Genomic DNA, 23,639 nt, shown 5'->3' on the forward strand with positions numbered 1-23,639 from the left:
TTTAGTGACATTTAGCAGTGAGGTTACAGATTGCAAACAACTGAATACCCCTCCCCTCACCCTCCATACAGTTTAGTTTGTCTGTTCTGGGCTAATGTAGAAAAATAAGGTGTGTGCCCGAATACAAATAAGTTATTCGGCAAAGCACAAATAGTTATCTCATACAAATATTTTAAAAATAATTTGTTTTTGGGAAGAAAAAAACATGTCAAATACCAGCACGCAGGTCGGTTACATCACTATCTCAGTCTCTCTCCTCTGCTCTGCTGTTACGTCTATCAGCAGGTCTCAACAAGGGGAGTCACATCAACCTGCTACATGACGCACATTTCCTAATTTGGACATCACTCCCAGAGTTGGGGGTGTTCCCCAGAGATAAAGCTGAGCTACTGACACATGCGAAGTGCTCCCAAGGGACTCTCCATAACCTGTTGTTCCCCTTCCCACAAAGTTCACTTGTAAAAAAGAGGCAATAAATGAAAAGTGCAAAGCAATAATCACCTTTGAAGTTCTTCCCTACACGTTACATGGCATGCTGTCTCTGTGTTATGGGTGTATAAATAGGTAGAGGTCTGTCTGCAATGAGGCAAAGTTTTAGCTCAGTAATCAGCGCAGTCCACAGTGATCTGAGAGACTCCAGTTTGAGACCCGGTGTGGGGACCTCCTTCATAAGGTCGTTTATTCATGAACACTTATTGTAACACTTTGATTTTCTAAAATTAAAAGCGTAATAAAAAAAACAAAAACAGGATTTTTAAGCCTCTTTCCACTTTTATTCAAATACAAATACAAATAATTTTTTCTGCCTCAACAAATACAGATACAAATACTGGGCTCTCTGCACATCCCTATTAGAAACATGGCAGTGCAACATGGTGGGCTCCGTGGAAGAGGACCTGCTCCCTATGTAGATATAAAGGGCTCATTCTAAGGTAACAAAAACACTTCTTATTCTTTTTTTCAGGTGATTATACACTCATTAAAACTTACTTATGAATACTATATTCCATTTCTGGTCCATTCTGCTAGATGCCACTAAATTCTACACACTGGCCCTTTAAATGTCAATCTTTCCCAGTTTCTTTAGTCCTCTATGAGAGTAAACTGAATATCTTTGTCTGTTATATTGACTGTTGTATCTTGGGCTTTGGGAAACAGTGGTCGATCACCATTTTTTGACATTTTGTAGTCCAAAGGACTAATTAATCAAGAAAATAATCAACAGATTATTCCATAATGATAAAAATTGTTAGTTGCACCCCTACTAATATGTGACAACAGTAACGTGCTGTAACGTCATCATGTTTAGACTTTTCACTCAAAACAGCAGATGTCAACCTCATGGTGGCACTAGAGGAAAGGTTAGGAGATCACCAACTCATTAAAATATATTATCTAAAAACCACTGAGCTTTTAAAGCTCATGTTGGACAGTCCCTTTGTCATTAACAGCCACTCAGTGAGTCCACTGCAGCCCGGCAAACTGCTCCTGCTGCTGAAAATAGCCATTTGCCCTCTCCCTGTGAAAAGGACAAATACATTGCACCCCCAGCACCCTGCACACACACACATACGCACACACTTTATTTCACACTTCATCATGAATGATCAATGAAACACAACTTGTAAATCATGACAGCAGGAAAGTGGGTGAGAGTGGGAAGACTTGGAGAGGATAACGTCTTGCGCTGGTCAGGATGTGAGCTGGGAATAGCGAGGTGTAGCGCTGAAGTCCAACTAGTAGTTTATAATTAAAAATAGAACAAAGATATATCTTAAGAAATCTACTGGAAAGCCATAATATCTAATCGAGCATTCAGGATGATATTTGGTAACAATAATAATAAGAAGAAAATGGTAATTTCTGCAATGGAGAAGTAGATTGAGTCCTTATAGCCAATGAATTGTATTCATGTTACTATTTGTTACTGTGTGAATAATCATGGATAAAATATGTAAATCAAGAGCCCTTTTATCCTCGCAAGGTTCAGTTGTGGAGTTTCATTTAGGCTGAATCTGCTTCACATAATCATGTTGGTGCGGTGAGGTGAGAAGGAGAGAAGTCAATAAGTAATTTCTGGCTTTACTTGTCCTGCTGTAATACAGTGGAAGCTGTTTTTCTGCTGCTTTCAGCACTCCCTTGTGTTTTTCTGCATCATCTTGTGTCCTTCTCTATCTCCGTCTTTATATTGATTGAATCTCATTTGGCTAAATTGCTGCAGGCAGGCAGGATTATTCACTTTAACGCAGTATTATATATCAGATGAACATGAAGGTGACCATTAGTGATGCATGCATGAATAAAAATTAGGTAAGCTGTGACCTCTATTCACGTAAGAGTAATAGCATACCACCGTTATAAACAAAAGTCTGTTACTGTGTGTTTGCAGAAAAACATTATTTTCTTGCACCATCCCCTTGAGGCTTCTCATCCTCATTAAAGGGGCATTGTACCACTTTCTCATATAAAGGTCAGTGTACTCATCATTCAGAGTAATTCTCAGCCTGTGAAATCAGATATATAATGTTTTCTGTGGCTCTGGCAAAGCTTAGAAGAAAGTCTGCATTACAAACTTTGTTATTGAGGTCGTAGTGGGTGGTGGTGGTGAACTGGAGTGCATTACATTGAAAAGTGTTCCTAATAAAGTGCTCAGTGAGTGCTTCAGTTGATGACACAACTACAAACATGGCAGGGAACCTTCAGAAACCTGGATCAGGTGTTTCCATGCCACAGTATCCTGTTTTCTATGGGAGTACTCCAGCTACAGTCTCAAAACTAGAATAAGGCCTTATCTATGTTTCTGAAACCAGCTGGTGGTGTTTACATGTGCAATACATAACCTAGATAATTAAAGATTCTTATCATAACCTGGACTCTCATGTGCATATAAACACATGGCATGTTGTAGCATGTACAATGTAGCCAGTAGTTGATAGTAGTAGATATCTGAGACTGACAGATGATCAGATCGATTGACTCATTTTATCGTTCATTTTAGTGGTTTTAGCCTACATACATTTTCAAAAACTTTATAGCTTTAAAATATCCTTTTCTTAAACTTGAATAATCAAAATTGCATTCACAGTACAGGGTTTCATAACAGCAGCACTGTTGCACAATCTCTAACAGCAAGACCTAAATACTACGGATAATGAAATGGAAGAGGGACACTGATTATGAAAGAGCCATGAGTGTTTTGCCTCTTCATTTGAACAACAAAGACCACACAGCAGTGACCACTGATTGGTTTTGGTTTTCCTCTCTTGTGGTCTGATGAATACTGTTGATCGTATTGTCTTATCTGTGATACTCTCCTCTGACACACTGTGTTGAGAAGGGCCAGGACCTCACCTATTGTCGAGCTGTCTACAGGAGGATAATTAGCTGCAGTGCAGCATTAGTGTTTATGAGTGTGTCTGTGTCTGTGGCACCCTGCAGACAACTCAACGAGTTGGGAAAGTAAGGATGACCTTGGATTTCACACTGCTTGTTTGGTATAAAATCTCTGGCCTAAGGTTGTAACAATGAAAAAAAAATGGAATCAGGATTGGGATGCATTGCACACATAGAGGTGCATACATAGCCTCAGAGATACTGAGTGTTTGTACATGTTTACTGGTAGTGGTAGATTTATATTTATACTTTTGCCTCTCTTTGGGGATTTTGGAATTTCCAGGAACATGTCTGCAAAATCTACCACTCCTTTTCCCAGGGACTCATGCATATTTACAAGTATGTTTTGTTTAAAGTCCTAAGTTTAAAGCACTAATTAGTATTACTTCATTTTTAGGTTAACAACAAACAAATGACTTTGTGTAATGTGAAAGGAATTGCCCATAGCATCAAACCCACAAAGAATTATCACTGAGGTTCCTCTCAGCTCTACTAAGCTTGTTTGTCTGTTTCAGCTCATCGTTTTACTTTTCTGGCACACAACTTTACTGTTTTGTCTCAGTCTCACTGTTCTTATCAAAAGTGTTTCCAGCAACAGCAGGCAACTGTTTTCAGTGAAAACTGTCATTCAGTAGTGGAACATTTAGCAGCCAAAGCCAGGACTTGGACCTGGCTTCTCTGTGCCTTGACACAGCAGCTATCCTTACCCATGTTTCTCAGACTGGTCAACTTAAGCAAGAGCTTCTTTACACTTAGACACAATGTGGTTTTCTTAGTTTAGCACTTAAGGCCATATTCAGACCAAATCAGGTGTTGCGGTGTACCTCTGTAGGGTTATGTGGAGGAGTGTAGGGGTGTAGGCATGTTTATTTGTAACCGCTGTGAAACAATCAGAGAATAACATTTTATTTTTCTCATTCATCTGCTTTCTCATTACTACCGCTAGCTCTCTTCATTTACTTTCTAGCTTTGTGCTATCAGCTCGCTTGAGCTCTCTCGCTCCCTCTTTTTCTCTTGTCTTTTTAAAAATGAGTCAGGAAGCCGTCAGCAAAACCTAACTTTACCTCTAACATTACGGAACAAAGAGAAATGTCCCCCCCTTGTCCTAGTAACATCTTTGTCCTCCCTCATGGCAGGGTTATACATCTCTCGGGTCTCATTTTTAACCGTTGCACCGTTGCACCGTTGTTAGAAGACAGGGGACATTGGTAACACAGATCGTGAGGTGGTGAATTGAAGCTAGATTGTATAATAATCCTCTAACACATTTTATTTCACTTAGTATCAAATTTCACTTATAGATCGACATTATCATAAACATTCAAACCAGCAGTGTTTTAATATCTTCTAATACTGTGCATATAACAACAGGTATGATTTTAGTTTCCATATAGTTGCTGCAGTGAACACATGACTGTGCTGTCACTGGAGACACCGCGGTGGCTGCCACACACACTCTGCCTTCTCCAGTCGCCTCACCGCCTGGCTGTCACTGTCCTTCATCTGCAGCTGCTTAAGTGCAAGGGATGAGCGAGAGGGTCCGAAACGCAGACTCTCGACACTGATTGGTCAGGCATCTCAAGACAGAGAGACTGATTGGTGCCATGAAAGAAACACATGTACATCAATATTCATGAATACATTTGCATCGACCATTGAAGTTTGAATGTGGGCATGTGGAGGTTCAGGATATGAGGCTGATCCACATGCACACATTTCCAGGTGGACTGTGATTTATAAAGGGGAAACATACGTGCATTTGTGTCACATCTTGCCTGGACTTAAGGTGTTTTTTTGGTGTTATGTTGTGTTCTGTATGGTCTCCTGGTTTTGCACGTTTGTTTAGTCCCTCAGTTCATCACTGCATCATTGGTTTGTTGGGTTGTGTGCTTGGGTTTGTGTTTGGTTTTGGATGGGTTAGTGTAGATGGCATTCAGTTTGTTTTCTGGGTTTTTGTTCTGTTTCATTTGTGTGTTCATGTACTCCTCCACACCTGCCCTGCATTTGGACTCGTTAGCCCTGCCCTGTGTTAGCCTCGTCAGCCCTGCCCCGCTCCCTGTGTTTCCTCAGCCAATCAGCTCCCTGTATGTTCATTCCCCTCTCGAGTTCTCCACCCATCTCCCCACCTGCACCTCATCTCCTTGTTAGTTCAGTTTCTTTAAGTTCTGGTTTTCTGTTCAGTCTTTGTTGGATCATTTTGTGTCCCTTCTGCTAGTTCTGTTCAGCCCTGTTTACCTGTCCGTGACCATCCACTATTAAAAGAGTTTTTCATCATATCTGTATTCCGGTCTCTGCGTTTGGGTCCACTCCTGCATCTCCTGAGCCCTGACACATTTGTGCGTACACATGGTTTTATAAATCTAAATATTTTTTGGTGCGCACCATTTTCAGCTTTCGTATGCACATACACTTTTAGTATAGATCACTGGTGCAATGGTGCAAAGTCTGGGATTCACAATCGTTTGGGTGTGATCCAGTGTTATGGTGATAAGACATGTCCTGCAATTTCTTAAAGGAAGGTACAGTAAACCACCAGGGGAGCATGGTTTGTAGAGTCCATCACTAAGGCTTGCTAGGCCTGCCAGCCAGCAGGAGGGTACCCTACATCACACTTAGCAAACAGCGAGTCAGGGCCATTTACACAAATTAGCTGTTAGCACCATTTCACTAACAAAGACCACGCCATTTGAACGGTATAAAAGTAGATTTATTTGGATTGCCAAGAGGGTTCAGGATTGATGAGGAGAGTGTATGGTGGGCTGGATGCGGATCGAGGAGAGGGATCAAGGGGTCGATTGCCGGGGAATGGGAGCTGAAGGTTGGTCCGGGTCGTGTACGGTGGGATGATGGGGTCAAGGAGAGGGATGAAGGGGGTCGATGGCGTTGGGACGACCGGGGACCAAATGGAATCACAAAGAGGATGGAGCGTCTAGGAACCCGGGGGTCGACACTCAGGGTGGGGGACATGTCTCGATGAGCTTTCTGCTTCGTCATCCCCCTGTGGTTCCTAGAATAGGATGAGAAGAATCACTTATGTGGAAGTATTAACCCTAACGAGCATGACTTTGATGGTGGGAGGAAACCGGAGTACCCGGCGGAAACCCACGCGAACATGGGGAGAACATGCAAACTCCACACAGAAAGGACCTGGGACGGTGTGGTCTTGTTCCTGAACTTTGTTATAATAATAACTCCATATGTCATCCTACTGTAGGCTGCACATGACTTTGGATGATATTTAGCCTGCTGCTGTTTGTCATGCAGAACTCTAAGAAATTATGTCTGCAATTGGTCTGCATGGCGATAATGAGAATATAGTGATTGTGTTTACTTAAACTGGTCCTTCAATTGCCTTGACAGGTGGGTGACCAGATCCTGGAAGTGAATGGGCAGAGCTTTGTCACCATCTCCCACGATGAGGCGGTTCACATCCTCAAAACAGGGCACCACCTGCTGATGAAGGTGAGGGATGTGGGTCGTCTCCCTCATGCACGCACAGTGGTGGATGAGACCAAATGGATCAGCAGTCAGGCCATAGCCGAGACCAACGCTACAGTCAACCCAAGTTCCGTCACCAACCCTGCTGTCAATGCCGGCATCCTCCCTAGTATCAGTGCCAGTGCCTGCAATTCAAGGTGAGTGCATTATAATCAATGACAAGGACTATTAGCCAATTACAGTCAATACTAGAACTGTCAACAGCATTGAATCAGGCACATCATTTTAACTGATAAATGACCTGTGCCTCTTTGTTTCCCCATTAAGTACTTTTTTTTGTTGTTGTTGATTAAAATTTTGTATTTAGAGAGTATCAGCTATTTTTATAGGGTAAAACCACCATTTAACACCCTGTAACTAACAACTTATATTTCATACTATCTAAATGTAAAAAGTGAGTGTGGCCCAGAAGCGGCCCTACGCTCTGCTGTGCTAAAGTTACACACCCCATCCAATTTTACAGAAGCTGCATCAAGCTGTACAGAGCAGATCAAGCTGGGCAGGAAGTCCGACACAGAAACAGCATAGAGCATCCAGTCAATTTTCAAAATAAAACATCCTGTGCAGATTCCAAATCGTATATCAACAACAAACACAATTAAATGACAAATAAGGAAACCATTTATCTACATAGCTGACTCCATAGTAGTAAAATGACCAAATCAACGAAATCTGAGCAAGTTAACAAATTAGTTTAATTGCACTGCTACTGCAGTAATTATGGAAGCCTAACAGTGCAATTTAATTTAATGTGCTCGCTGGAATCCCAACGCCTCTGGTAGGATCACATGCATTCACTAGAGTGGCTGCATCGGACGCAGACATGCCAAGTGTAATCAAGCCGTAAGACTGGTGGGAATGACCTTTCATTTTAATCCGACCATTTCTGAAGGTTAGTTGAATCATTTTCAGATTCAGACTCAGATTTCCTTTAATAGTCATTTTTATGCACTCCCACACATAAAAATAAGACAGACAGAAATGAATACAAGACAGTGCAAGGCTCATTTTAGTATTTGTTGCTTTGGTTCTCAAATGGATCCAATTAAAATCTTTGGAATGACAAAAGATATAATACCTAATTTAGTATGTAAAAGTGGGGGGAAAAAATCACTGTGACCATTTCTTTTATTTATTTAGTTTTAATTTAGGACTAAATCAGCAACAAAAAACATGGTAACCCAGTGCGCAAAATCTCATCTTATCTGTGGGTCTGTTTGGGAGGTACAGGGCAAAAAACCTTTCCCCAGAGTGGAGGGTTGTGTTTGACAGCAAAGCAGTGTATATTATTGACACCCCAGCCCCCCCCCCCCCTCTCTCTCTCTCTCATCCACATCCATCTGTCCCCCAGCTCTAATGGAGCTGGCCCTGATTGAGAATTTGTGGAGGTATAAATTTCCCTGCCTGCTGCTGCCTTGGAAATCATACAAGGTGGCTCTTAGGTCCACACTTCATTAAAGTCACGTTGCCTCTGTCTTGCCTAAGGCTTGGCTCGGCCACACCGCCATCTGTGATGTTGTTGTTGTGTTTTTAATGTTCTACATACATATGAATCAGTGAGGTGTAGGGGTATTTCTACTAATACTTACTTTCATATGTTGCTCTCAATTCAACTTGTTTGTAGAATAATTACAAATTAAGATATTATGTGTGTCTTAAATACACTGTGCCTTGTTTTATTTGTTGCAGACCATCTTCTGCAAGAGCCACACCTGTACTAGGAAAGGTAAGAGAGGCAGCTTGGTATTACTGCTCACTGTGTATGTGATAACACACTGTAAAGCCCTTTTAAGATTTGGAATACACAACACTGCTGGGTTCATTTATCATCATTTATCATCATTTTACATGACGTCACAACAATATGAATCATAATTTATCAGAGAAGTCTGACTATTTTATGCCTGACAGTGCCCAAGCATAGAATGATAAGACATTAAGCTGAGACTTACATTTAAATTAAAATTGTTAAAACTTAAGATGGACTGATCATTTTCTTTGTGATTTGATTTCAATCAGAGGCACTTAAATCAACATTTGAGCATTCATCACAAATAGTCAGATTTAGTTGAAAAGGCTCTGCTCTTGAGGCTCAATGAGGATTCTGCTGAGAGAACTACAGTATCAACCCTTAAAAAACACAAACATTAGCTCTTTGTTAAATCAATGCTATGTTACGCTATGTTATGCTATGCTATGTTTTTGACAATGTCAAAAACATAGCATATAAGGAGGAAAACAGGATGGTGAAGTCAGCTGCACCAACAAATGCAGTCTTATGAGATTATCAGCAGAGTAATAGTAAGAAGTGTCAGGTTATAATGACCTCTCCGTACACCTGCGTGAAAATGACTGGACTTAGCTCTGAATGAGCCAGTGACTGTGAAGCATGAATGAAACAGCTGATACCAATCAGCTAATATTGAAGTTCGACCTCAGTGCTCTGCCTGAACTAACGATAGGCTTCATTTTCTTTGCACAATAGAGATGACAGTTAAGTCATGCGTTTATTAGTGCTGTTAATAAGGCAATGAAGATGTGAATGTAATATGCATATTTAAAGGATGATGCTAGTGATATTCAAATCTCATGTGCAGGCTCAAAACAGCAATGAATTGTGTGTGTATCAAAGCCTGTTGTACTTTATTCCTCTGTTGTCCGAAAACCCTTAAAAACACATCAGTGAGCCACACGGTTGCACTGGGTGACATGTTCCTTCATAACCTTGAACACACATGCTATAGTTTATTTTGACTTACTCCCACGCACACTGTCCTGCTGCCAGAAATATCCACTAGAGCACCTAATGTAGATTAATCTGCCACTAAAAATCCCCGCCCTGATTAAGAAAGTGTGCACCGGATACAGAACTATTTTGGATGAACTCGATGCATCATTTCTAACATCTTTGCATTGGTAAAAATAAAATCAAACCCCCTGTACCATATTGAATTGCATAGCGTCATTCTTTTGCATCATGTCGAATTGCATTGTGTTGAATCAAATTGTGTCGAATTACAATACGTCGCAATAGGGTGAATTGTATCACATTGGTAGTTGCTTCATATGTATCTTTAATGTATCGGATTGTTGGCAATGTGTCGAGATGCGTATTGCATCAGCCTTACACACAGCTACTGTACACACACTCACACACACACACACACAGTCATATTTCCATCACTTCAGAGGGCGTTACATTGACTTACATTTTCTGGAGACTTATCCTAACCATAACCACTACTTGCCTAACCCTAACCTGTCCCGAAAAGTTAATGATTTATGTTATTTTCAGAATTTTCCTGTTGTAAAATATATCCAGTTGAACCTTTTCAATATTGAAAGTGAAATTACAATGAAATAGGAGAGTTATTAGAAAGGTAATCTGACATTGGCATTGCTCAAGTCACAATTGGGAGCATATCAATCCTCCCCCGAAACTCACAGATAGTATGCAAACAGTATATTTCACCAAATAGGTCTTCACCCGACTCATCTTAGGTAGGAAACAGCAAATGTGCAGCACACATCTCCCTGATGATTAAGCGAAGATTGTTCTCACTTTTGATGATTTTTGACACAAATGTTAGAGGTAATTGTCAGTTGATGGCAGAGGAAAAAAACTGGAAAAAGAAGGAGAAAACAACAACTTGTCTTTCAGATGCTTCTTCCCCAGTGTGGGAGAAGTGCTGAAACCTTCCATGACCATGGACCTTTTCTCATGTGGGAGCCTGGTCGTGCGCTCCTGTGCACCTTGCACAGTTTTGGCATAAGTGAAGGTGGATAATAACTGTGGAAATGGAAGGAGAAATTGAGAGTTCAGTGATAAACTCACTCACCCAGCATGTGGGTGATCTTCTAAGTAGCTTTACAAAAGGCTTTCACCACCAGAAGGGCCAGAAACTAACTGGTTGACTTCACTAAGGGAAATATTTGCTGCTGCTATATTGCCTGCTGATGTCTATTGGCTCAGTTAAGCACACTATTAAGCTACAGTATGAGGCTATTGACCTTGCTAACCGTTAAGTAGGAGCTTTGCTGCTACTTGTTTGACCACAGATATAATTTATCGGTCGTTTGTTTTTGCAGGGTTTTATTGCTGACACAGATCTGCTGGTGGCACTGCTGCCAGGTTTTACTGTTACCATGCTGCTTGCAGTCTACCCATGTGCAGATATTTGTATTATTTGTTGTGAATTAATTTCATGTGGTTGATTGAGCTCAATCTTCTTTGGCTGTTTGTTGTTTGGTTCATGCTTTTACTATTGGTTGGCTTTCTGGAGGGGGTTCTGTTTGTTCACAACACCGTTCTCTAATGATGGGTAATATTTGTATAGTGGCTTAAGGGATGCAAACTGCATCCATTGACAATACTTCCTTGATATATTTGCTTCAAGAGAAACACAACATGCTGTTGTCATAGTCAACATTTCTCTGCTCACTTCTTATTCAACTCAGTGTTGGTAAAATACTGTAGAATTAACTCAAAATACTGTGCAACATATTTACTATTCTTCATTCAATTAATTAGACCTTTAACTAGACCTAATCAGCTGAGCTCCTGTTTTACCTGTAAGAATTAGACTTCAGCAGCTAAAGTGGGTTGTTCAGTCTGTGGCTCAGTGTGACCGTCTGCTCTGCCATGATTAACACTATGTTACATGCAAAGATTTGATTGGCTGTATGGAAACAAGATCTATCTATCTATCTATCTATCTATCTATCTATCTATCTATCTATCTATCTATCTATCTATCTATCTATCTATCTATCTATAAGATTGCTGCAGTGTATCAGAGATCAAAGTGGATAGACTTGTTGTAATGTTGTCAGTGAATATATAACACTGATGTAACAGTGATGGTACTAATCAAGACTATTATTATCCTGTATTGCTCACTCTCCAACCTCCCAACCTATTGCTTCTTTTATTAAACATTTTCAGTTGACACTGTAAACAGCTGAGCTACATGCTATTATGTGCAGAAAACTGATACACTCTGCATCAAAGGCTCTGCTATAATTAAGCAGCTATCCTTCAGAAATGGGTCCAATTTCTGTGCTCCAGGCGGCCAAGGACTAATGAGCTTTGTAATTTAAGATCGGATGGGCGGCCATGTTGATTTAATGCATGTCCAACAAGCATTTCAACAGCCGCTGGGTAACCATGAATGAATTAAAGACAGCGCATAAAGGATGCTGCTTTATGCTGAGGGAGTTTTCAGTGCTTGTATCATAGTGACTCAAATGAGGATGGTTATCATAAAGCAGCTTGTTAGTGAAGGCAGTGTGCTGTATATTAATTAGGGCCTTAGCTCCGGGGATGTGATTGGTTAGAAGTACAAGAGAAGAACATGTATGCTGACACACCATAATTTAGAGGACATCTGAGAGACTTTCTCCTAGTTATACAATTTCTATCTCTCTCTCTCTCCCTCACACACACAGACACACACACACACCATTGACTGTATATAAAGATGGACGACATGACAGCTCCCCAAAAGTGAAGCCATTCATCGCGATTGCCCTCTGGTGGCTGGCTGCATTATAGGCCATAAGACCCACCACCTCCATGTTAGCTAATGGGACATGAGCCAAACTAAAATATCAAAGCTCACATCAAATACATTTTTCCCAAAGATGGGTGCTGTCATTTTAGGTAGTTCTTATCACGCTTATGGTTGTCTAAGTGCTCATTTTTCTGAGAAGTTTGTTTTTAATTTGTTATTTGACAATATAAAAAGGGGATATGTCGTCATGATTGAAACCTCCGTCAGACGGCGGGAAGGCTGAGGTCCCGGCGCCCAACTCTACTGCACAGACTCTGCAGTAGGAAGTGGAGACACGTCATCCATATTTTTATACAGTCAATGACACACACACACGCACCTACACACACACACACACACAAAACCAACCTAATCTGTATTGGCAAATCACCAATCAGAGCAGGTGTAGCCTTATATGTTGATGACGGTATTGCAAATAAACTGCGCCCTGATTTAATATCAGGTGATCTAGAAGATATCTGGCTTCAGCTGCACCCATCTCATGGGAAGCCTGTATTAGTGGGCTGCTGCAATAGGCCTCCAAATGCCAATGTATTGTATCTTGAAAGAATCTGTGAAACATTAGAGAGTCAGATGAAAACAGAGCAATATTTTCTATTGGGGACATTAACATCACTTGGTCTATCTAGTTATTGTCCTCCTAGGAAGAAAAAAGTTAGTTTTTTTAGAGTTGGGTCTCAAACTTTTTTTAGAGTTTGAGACCCAGTCATTAGCTTTCTCTGTAGCCTTTTACTTTGTGATTTACTCTCACTCCTTACCCTGCTGTGTGAAGATGAGACGTCATCCAGATCATCAGATGGAGATCCAGGGTCCTGCAACAGTGGAGCAAATCTTTTTCCCCAGTTGCACACTGGAGAATTGGGGAGAATTGTTGCTAGCTCTCCCTTTCGCAGCAGTTCATGACTTTGTCCTACTAAGGACAGAGTTTGAAAAGGTGCTATGCATGGATAATAATAATAATGCAGGCCAGCCAGTCACATCACAAATCTCCCACTATATCCACAAAAAAATACAGTCCCAGTGATTTATAAGTATCCAGGAGCCGCTGCTCATAGTTGTATCACAGAAGAAAAACAAGAATATCAGCAGAAAATGCAAGCAGAGGCAAGAGCAAGCGGCAGAGCATCTGCGCTATAAGAAAGCAGATGTGTTGTATTCACTCCCTGATGATATGTCTCCAGGTTCAGATAATATGGATGTCCTGAGGACTTCCCAGGCCAGATGAGATATATAATCCCTCCAGCATGTTCTGGCTCTGTCCCAGAGTCCTCTGTTACTATTCACCTGATTATAACTTTTGAAGCTGACATTCCTTTTTAATGCAAAGCCATTTCTTCATTTAACAAAGGAATTAGACTGTGTGGGCTAATTAGGTCCACTTACTAGCCTGCACTCAGTTTGCACTGTGCCAATTCCATCCGTTGATTAAGACCATAAGATGCAGTGGAAAAAGCTAATAAGTAGATCTGATAAGATTATTTTGTCAAACCATTGTTTCCATGGCCAAGAATTAACTTTCATGCCCTTTTCTTCATCATCTGTTATATATTGTGTGTGACAAATGCCACGTATTCTCAAATAACAATATGATAGATGACAGCCTTTCTGAATTGTGACTGCAAGAAAAACATTAAAAAATACTTGCTCTTAACGGATAGATTCAGAGCTTCTCAACTGTGTCTTAAAACAGCAGTCAGTTGTCCGTATGAACAGTGAAAGAGGTTTTCCTCGCTGTAGTCATTCGTCCTGTTGATACTGGCTATTAAAAGATCCCCATCAAATGTGCTTTCAGTGTAAGTGATGGGGGCCAAACACATCATTTTGTGCAAAAATGTATATAAAAGTTGATGTGAAGCTTATATGAGGCTATAGCAGTCTGAGTTAGTCATATCAAGTGGATATCTGCCACATTTACAGTCTTTTTAGCATCAAATTCTTTCTGTTTCCTCGGACAGTGTTTCCCTGTTGAGCTGTGGTGGAAGTAGAAGGTGGAAGGACTTTGGCACTAAAAAGACTATAACATTGAAAGATATCTACTTGATTTGACACATTTGGATGGCTGAAGCTTCATATTAACTTTAGATAAAGTTTTAATTAAGTTTTGCACAGAAAGAGGACTGTAGGTTTGTCCCCCATCACTTACATTGTCAGTGCATTATGAAGGGATCTTCTAATGGTCAGTATGAACAGGAGGAATGATTACAGCAAGAAAAACATGTTTCACTTGTCCCTTAAGTAAAAACCTAGATGAAGAGATTACCTCATGAGTGTTTGGAGGGTCTCACTTTCTGAACCTTCTGGATTAGACTGTGTAATCCTTCAACTAAGAACAACAAGACCACAAAAAGTGGGTAACTGCAAAATATAATCTCAGAATTGTACTGTTAGGACAGAAAAAACAGATGAGACAATGCAAAAAACAACAAATCCAACACATCCTCATAATTAAACAACAGTATAGGTCTAAAATTCAGCCAGCAAAAAATGACCTATAGTTAAATTTACACCATCTAGACCGAGATATGCCGCTTTCCACAGTCATTACAAAACACTGTTTAATAATAATCATGTTTTATGATATGACATATTCGGGTTCGGGAAGGATCATGGTTTGGGTTAAAATGATAACTTGAAACGTGGCTTATACTTTCTTAAAGTTATGCAACTTTTGTCGTCATGATTACATTTTTTTTTAAAAACATCCCAACTCACGGTTGGAAACATGACATTCATGGTTGGAAACAGGAAGTGAACATGGGTCTCCTGCAGCAAAGTCCACTTTTTGCTGTCAAGCTATCTAGCCATCCACCCAACCTGCCTCCTGCTAATAAGGTGAAGTCATCTTATCAAGACACTTTATATTGATGTCATCTGAACTGCGTCACTTCCTGGGTCATAATTACTACGGCCACTAGGTGGTGTGAACGTAAGGGTTGGTTGTAATGGCAGCCTGAATTTTAGGCCTATACTGTACTGTTTTTCTTGTGAGGATGGGCTGACAAAAACAGATAAACCAAACTAACCAAAAGTACATATTAGTTCTTTTAACAACATTCCTGTTTTTTTGGGAAAACTCTAGTTTGTTCATATAAAGTCTTTTCAGACTGGATTTTCATGAGACATGGATTTCCATGACCCAGTTTGCAGGCTCATCTGCTCAAAAATACAGACCTAGGGAAATGTTATTTCAGCGCAGATGTAGTTTGATGTCCCAGTGGACTGATCCATTCATTCTTTAGACCACTGCTTTATCACTGTACCACAAATGCAAACCCTGTACTGCCTCGAAATACATGGAAAAATCATGTACATTGCTCAGCATAAATGAGTACACCCTCTTTGAAAAGTAAGATTTTTATCAATATCTCAATGAACACAAGAACAATTTCCAAAATTTTCACATGGCTGAGTTTTATTTAACACTTGTTTAACTCTGTAACATGAAATTAAGGTTAATAATATAACTTAGATCACAAAATCTTCACTTTTACTCAAATTAGTTAAAGCAAAAATGAATACACCCAGCAACAAAAACTACATCTAGTATTTTGCATGACCGCTGTGATTTTTAAGGAGAGCACCAAGTCTTCTAGGCATGGAATGAACAAATTGGCGACATATTGCAACATCTATCTTTTTCCATTCTTCAAGAACAACCTCTTGGATGCTGGATGGAGAGTGATGCTCAACTTGTCTCTTCAGAATTCCCCATAGGTGTTCAACTGGGTTCAGATCAGGTGACATACTTGGCCATTCAATCACCTTCACCCTGTTCGTCTTCAAAAATGCAGCAGTAGCTTTAGATGTGTGTTTTGGATCATTGTCGTGTTGGAAAAGTGCACGACGACCAAGGGCACGGAGTGATGGTAGTATCTTCTCTTTCATTATAGAGCAGTACATCTGTGAGTTCATGATACCATTAATGAAATGCAGCAGCACTCATGCAGTCCCACATAAGGACTCTGCCACCACCATATTTCACTGTAGGCACCATGCATTTTTCTTTGAAATCCTCACCTTTACGACGCCATATAGTTTTGAAGCCATTAGTTCCAGAAACAATGATCCTAGTCTTATCACTCCAGAGTATAGAGTCCCAGTAGTCTTCATCTATTTCAGCATGGGCCCTGGCAAATTCTAGGCGTGCTTTTTTGTGCTTGGGCTTTAGGAGAGGCTTCCTTCGTGGACGATACCCCTGCATGCCATTCCTCTGCAGTGTGCGCCGTATGGTGTCACGTGAAACAGTCACTCCAGTTTGGCTTTCTACTTCTTTAGCTAACTGCAGTAAATTGTAGCATCTACAGTCTGCATTTAGGGGACAGGCACTGTTCTCTCTTGGTATTGAGAAATTTTGAACGGGCACTGCGCTAATAAATCTAACCAGTCAAATATGGTTTGGGTCGAGTGTTGTTCTCCCACCGCTCATGGATTATGGTAGCTGGCAGAGTGACATCATGGATCAGAAATATGTGTTTTGATACCAGTTACCAAAAACTTTGTTTGCAAGATTTGATCAGATCCCTCCTCGCCCCCACATATCCCTTTTCACTCTGAAATACAGTACATCACAGAAAGCTAAAGATGCTCTCACTGCCTTTTCACTGTGATTTTAAAGGCAATCGCAAATGATGTAGTGTGTCCTTTAGATAGGTGGACTTGTTGCAACCAGTATTCTGTGCCTGTCCCTTTTTCTATTGATTAGTAGAGACACTGGGAAGCTATGAAACATCTGTTAGGCTAACTTGATACAGCTGATTAGATTGCTCACATAAAGGTCATCAAAGAAACATTACATTAAAAAAAAGACCAGAGATTGGAGAATTTTCACAGATTATTTTCTCCCTTATACATTAACTACAACTGCTATTTGATTTTTGTTGATCCGCAAAGAATTCCATTAAAGTTTTAAAGCAACACACTTCTTAGTGTTTTTTATAATGAAAGAAAAGCCTTCGGATACACTGTCTCATCATTGTCCTCAGGAATCAGATTTCACTCGATCGATTTGACTTCATTCAATTTTGGCCCCAACTAGGGGCCCCTCACATCAGATACAATCATAGCTCAGAGTGAGCTTCTGTCAGAGACATGAGAGTGTTTATATCCTCTAACTCTGAGCTTTAAAGTGATCTCTTTCCTCCTTTATCATGTCAGTACGCTTAAAGTCAATCCTGTAAGTTGACGGAGGGATGCTCAAGGTCAAATTCAATTGGCAAACTCTTAGAAAGTATTGATTTCTCAATCCAACAAATTACAGTAAGAGCTTCTCTTGATCTCTGTTTTGTCTCCACCTCTTTCTGTTTCTGTCCTTTCTCCCTCTCAGGCTATATCTCTAAGCCTTTTATTCTTCAGTTATGGATATTATTTAACCTTAAGCACAGAGAATAGCTTTCTTGTTAATGGCCTTCTGCAGTCTCATTTATTATATGGTGTTTTACTTGAGCTTCACCATCACAGAGCCGTGCTAAGTCTCAGCGAATCATGTGGAGGCTTATATCCGCTATCTAATGAACAGTTTATTTGTTTCACAGCTGAAACTTTGTGGGAGGAGAAATCTCCCCCAGCAGCTCTTGCAGGCTGCTTTTTGTTCCATAGAAAGGTTTTCAGGATTGGCGTAAAGCCACGGGACCTCGCTGAAACTCTGTCAATCTACCAACAGTGAGAGGACCTGTTTCCAAGTTGAGCTGCTTATGAAGATAACGATGATGGAGTCCTAAAGGCAAACAAGTTCTGACTGACTCTCCCTGAGACTTTGAAGTGGTTCCTCTATTCCCTGAGCGTGATAAGCTCAGCCACTGCCATGTGTGTGCAGGATGGGAGAGGGGGAATGGGAGGTCTGCACACATCACAAGACTTTCTGTCTGCATGCTACTCTGGGGTCATAGAGTTAGATAACTGATCTTATTATATCTGTACGTGACCCTCATATTTTCTCCCTTCATTTTTCTCTTCATCTTTCCTCATGCGTTGACCTATCTGACCATCCAGCCGGCGGTTTACAGGGGTGCCGGCCCGCCTGGAGCCCAGGTGTCTCTGGAGCAGCAGTCCTACATGCTGCTGACAGAGCTAGAGAGACAGACCATGGCCTACTACCTCCAGGAGTACCAGGAGGGACACATAGGAGTGGAGCCTCTGGCCATGGCTCTGTTTGAGCTCTTCAACACACACGCAAAGGTACCAGTCTGAGATCTAAAGGTTTTGTCAGGAACACAGGAGAAAATACTTGAATGTAATCGAATCTAGGAATATGTGCACACAGTTTTTTAACAGCAAATCTGTGAATTTACAGAGAACTTCAGTGATCATGTAGTAGAAAACAGAGGTATGGACTGGAGTCACCTGGCAAATTCTAAAAAGGCTTGCAGCTTAACTTTAACAGCAAAGGCTTCATATGAACTTAAAGGTGAATTCCAGCGTGTTTGTTGGCGAGCGCCACCATATGTGTGAAAAAAGTTGTATAAAGTCTCCAGAGCGAACTGTGTGAAAGTTGACTCAAATGATGTCACTTGAGTCAGCATCAGTTAGGGCTGAAGACTATAAGTTTGAAAATGTTTGTACAAAATCTCATGGCAAGATATTTCAGTCTGGAGTGAAGTGGTGGACAGACGAGGCCACTAGCATGGCTAAAAATGAAGACATTTCAGTTCAGAGCAGAGAAATCTCAGAATCAAGGTGAATTAACTACAAAAATTTAGAAAAGAAGTACAAATGCACCTAGAGGCCAGTGTGATTTCAAAAGATATGGCCATTTTGAACAATTTTTTCTTTGTGTTAACAGTGTTCATTTGGTTTCCTATTCAGTCTTAAAAACACTTATTTTATGAAAATTATATAGTGATGTAATTATTTTTACAATGAGGCTCCATTGTTTTGGGAATTTGAGTTTCATGACAGTAGAAAGAAACATTTTCTATTTTAAAACTTTAAGACCAAAACACTGCCTTGTCCTGCACAATTTTGCTGTTTTCTAATTACATTGTGTCGGCTTTTATTGTGTAGAAATGATTTGAAAGATGCTGCAATCACATAAAAATCCCACATATAGTATTTTTTTTAAAAGAGCATCAGCTGACCGGAGCTATTCTTTGCTCTTTTTTTAATTGTAGAATTGTTTTGTCTTCTCCTTGCCTCCAGCTGTCCATGCTGTCTGAGGTGAGGAGTCTGGTGGCTCCCCACGACCTTGAATTGTACGACGGACTGGTGTTGCACCGCGAAAGGGAGGCCCACCAGACCTGGCATGGAGGCCTGGGAGTTCTTCATCCACAGGGTCACTGCCTTCATGCAGCCCCTGTGATCCATGATACTGGACACACCACCCCTGCTAAGGTAGATCTATCATCTACTGTAACAGTGAAAATGTGGTAATATTGAGTGTAATAATGCCCCAATCTGACCCTATTTAAAGGTTCATATCAGCTAAATAACGATAACAGAGCAGTGTGTTCATTTTCACAGGATAAGCCACAACAGGGCGAATGAATTTTTAACTTTGTCAAAGATATTTTTGCATATTTTGCATTAACAACCATCTTGCTGAGCATTATCATTCTTGTCACATGGCTGCTTACCAAATCATCTGACATGAAATATTGATTCACTGCAAGCTCAATATAATTTACAATCTGTGCCAGCTGGCTGGAACAAAATGTTAATTTCATTAGCAATTAACAAAACAGACTACACCTTTTGATTGCGGATAGACGTGATTGGAAAAAACAAGAGAAAAAGCAATCTGTTATTCATTTGAAACAGACTTTATTAAAATACACAATCAGAACTGAGCACCCAACAAACTCAATGAAAAAAGCCTCCCGAACAGGTCAGTGATAATACTCCATCGTGCAGTCAAATACAGAAAAGTGATAACATTTGAATATTGTAAATATGTACACAAATACAGACACATTGATGGCATGAGGAACACATCTAAATCAACAAATCTCACTTGTATTATATTTGTATATAATTTTCTATTATCTTTTTGATATTAATATATAATATGAAGCATTTATTACATCACTTCCTGCCTTTTCTGTATTTCTAGAGAAAAATCTGCATAAACATCTTGATGCTGCTGAAGCTTTAATCACTTTGCTGATCAGAGCCTATTCTGTGTCCCTGATGCCACTGAGTGTCTGATTTGTGCACATATATCACAACAAAGGCAATCCTGTGATACATACATTTATACCATTTATCTATGATATATCACATGATCTGCAGCTGAAGAGAAAATATGCTGTTCAAAATATATTTTTAATGGAAAACAGTCAGTTAACGTACATGACAGTAATGTACAGGATATCAGTTTAGTGCAATATGAACATTTTCAACACAACACAGCTGTCAAACAAACTGAATGAAACTACTTTTCCCCAGAGAGTAGAGCAGAGTTCAAATTTCCGAGGAGAAGTGAGAGCAACTCTTAAATTTAACAATAATCTCTATAGCAATTTGCTATAGAAAATTATTGTGTAAAATCCATATATGATTAAACATTTAAGCACCAGTCAGGAGGTGGTTACTCTCTGGTCAGCCAAAACTGTAAACAGACTAGTGTAGGGAAATTAAATGTGAGTGCTTGTCTGTGTAAAAACATAGAATATACTTGACGCCACAAGAAGAAATATTGTAACATATTTTGATGCTACGTAATTTTCAGTAGTGGTGCATGTGATCAAAGCATACAGGACTACACATAGGTATGATGGGAACCTATGAGAGTATGGTGATTCTGTTCTACTCATGTAATGGCCTTTCACACAGAGCACTGAACATGTGTTTGTTTGTATGTGTGTGTGACTTAGAGTGTCACTGCACATATCATTTGTTCCCATCTCCCTCAGTCCCAGCTTGCTAGCATCAGTCTTTCTCACAGACCAGCCTGTCAACTATGTAGTATTGATGTTTCACTGTGGCCCACATCAATCCACAGAGGCCTCATTCTGCCAGGTTCCAGTCTTCCTCTGATCCACTTCCTCCAACAGTCTGGCCTAGAAGACCCAACAGAGCAACACAATGTTATAACACAGTTAGCTTTTAGCTTGAGCGAAGTGTGGATTATCTGCTGCACATTCTGGCCCTCTGCCCGACCAAACTCCTCACTCTGTGTGCCCACGGGAGCAGTGCATTTGTCTTGTTGTGGTTAGCTACAGACGGGTGACAAATTGAAGGAAAAAGCGGTACAGGCTTGAATGCTTGACCCCTCTAGTGAGGGCATCTGGTGGCTCTGTTATGCTGTGGGGGGGCATTTTGCTGGTGTGGCTTGGGTTCACTTGTCCCCTTAGAGGGAAGGGTCACTGCTAGTCAATACAAAGTTGTTCTGAGTGATCAGCTTTATCCTATGATGAAACATTTCTATCCTGATGGGAGTGGTCTCTTCCAGGATGACAATGCCCCAATTCACAGGACACGAGGGGTCACTGAATGGTTTGATGAGTATGAAAATGACATGAATCATATACTATGGCCTTCACAGTCACAAAGATCACCACACCATATGTGTATGCACATGTGTAATTGCCCATGCTGACACTCTCATTACTGTGAGTGTCACCCCCCACCCTTTCCTTCCCCCAATGAAACTCTAATTGCATTTAATTGACAGGCACTTAGTTACTCAATGAGATTCATTGTAGCAACATCATGTTATGACACAGCATTGTCTCATTAAATATATATTTCTATGCAGGTTGGCTGCAAGATAGTCATTTAGAATAGCCAATAGCTGTAATTAACATAGCTAAAAATGTGGTAGCATGCCAAGCCAGTGGGGGAGGGGTATTTGGAGATGTGCATAGAGAGATAGAGCTATTTATACTGAAGCTTAAAACTGTAGTATGTCAAGGACAGCAGAATGAAAAGAAGGCCAAAGAAACCTGCTGGATACAAATTTATATGGATGTTCAGAGTGTAAATATTACAATAAAAATCAGTTAATCAAGCTTCCATTTATGTGTGCATGATAAATAATTATAAGAATAATAATTCTGTCTGGTTCTTTGCACTCTGTATAGTGTGAATCGTCTCTTCCTTCTCTCAGTCCAAGCTCACTCTGCAACACAAAAGATCTCTGAGCAGAGAAGGTGATTTTTCTTTGGCTGTAGTAGCTCATTAAGAAAAACAATAAAGCCAAATATGAGCTAAATATATCATAATAAATTGTAAGAAATAAACATATATTAAATTGGATTAAAATGTTTATCAATATCAGCAGGGTTGCAGTATTGTTTGATTATTAAATGTGTGATGTGACAGTAATGGGGGCTCATATTGTGTTTATTGTGTATTGTGTTATGGCTAGATAGATGGAAAAAAGTGGACTTTGGACTTTGCTGCAGGAGACCACTGTTTGCATCCTGTTTCCAACCGCGACAGTTTTTTAAAAACCATAACTAACCAATTGACATGGTGTTTACTGTTGCCATGACAATGATGGTTGCGTAACTTTAAGGAAGTAACTTTAACCCACACCACGTTTCAAGTGATCATTTTAACCTGAACCATGATCTTTCCTTAACCCTAACCAAGTGGTTTTTGTGCCTAAACCTAAGCAGACCTTAACCACAGCGTTGTCTCTATAAAACATCATTATTTTTCACAATTACTGCCAATAGAGGCAGTATATTAGAAAACGCTCCCATGGGTCATTCTGGAAACACTATCCTATCCTATGAGTTGTTCTGGAGTGTAGGTTCATTATGAGGATTTGTTGATTAAATTATAATGAAATGAAGGTATTCCTTATGCTCCCCTTAAAGGACTTCTGTGGCTTCCTGAACTCCTATTTGAAACTACGGCTCCGCAGCTATGAATAAAGCCTTGGGTCTCAAATAACAAAAAGACAAAAAAAAACCCCAATAAACAAACAGTTTCTCATTTTGTTCTAACTGTCTCAAATTTCTGAAGTCATTATGTTGTCCTATGGGGCAAATCCCATCCATTTGGCATCTGCATTAAGTAGGCTATAGTAAACCATCACGTTTTTATCACAGTTTTAGCCCTGTAGTACTACAATACTTCATACTGTTTCTTTCAGGCTGACGGCTCTGTTGGTAGCTGGGCAGAAAAAGACCAGGAGGAGATCACTAATGCCTTACAAAACATCGCACTGGTATGTGTCATTCTTTGTTTTATATGGCATGATTTGCACCAACCGGAGACATACAGTATATA

General features: G+C 40.2%; 1 protein-coding gene across 2 annotated transcripts in view; it reads left to right on the top strand.

The window, feature by feature from the left end:
* The window catches only part of whrnb (whirlin b), a 98,379-nt gene that overhangs the window by 60,437 nt on the left and 14,303 nt on the right, over nucleotides 1-23,639 (top strand). For both annotated transcript variants that reach the window (XM_044363066.1, XM_044363075.1), the window contains exons 4-8: nucleotides 6,754-7,028; nucleotides 8,581-8,617; nucleotides 18,453-18,638; nucleotides 19,599-19,790; nucleotides 23,503-23,577. In XM_044363066.1, coding sequence (XP_044219001.1) covers nucleotides 6,754-7,028; nucleotides 8,581-8,617; nucleotides 18,453-18,638; nucleotides 19,599-19,790; nucleotides 23,503-23,577 — 765 coding nt within the window. The remainder of the gene's footprint in view (nucleotides 1-6,753; nucleotides 7,029-8,580; nucleotides 8,618-18,452; nucleotides 18,639-19,598; nucleotides 19,791-23,502; nucleotides 23,578-23,639) is intronic.

Source organism: Thunnus albacares, chromosome 2 (genome assembly GCF_914725855.1).
Source record: "Thunnus albacares chromosome 2, fThuAlb1.1, whole genome shotgun sequence".
NCBI lineage: Eukaryota > Metazoa > Chordata > Actinopteri > Scombriformes > Scombridae > Thunnus > Thunnus albacares.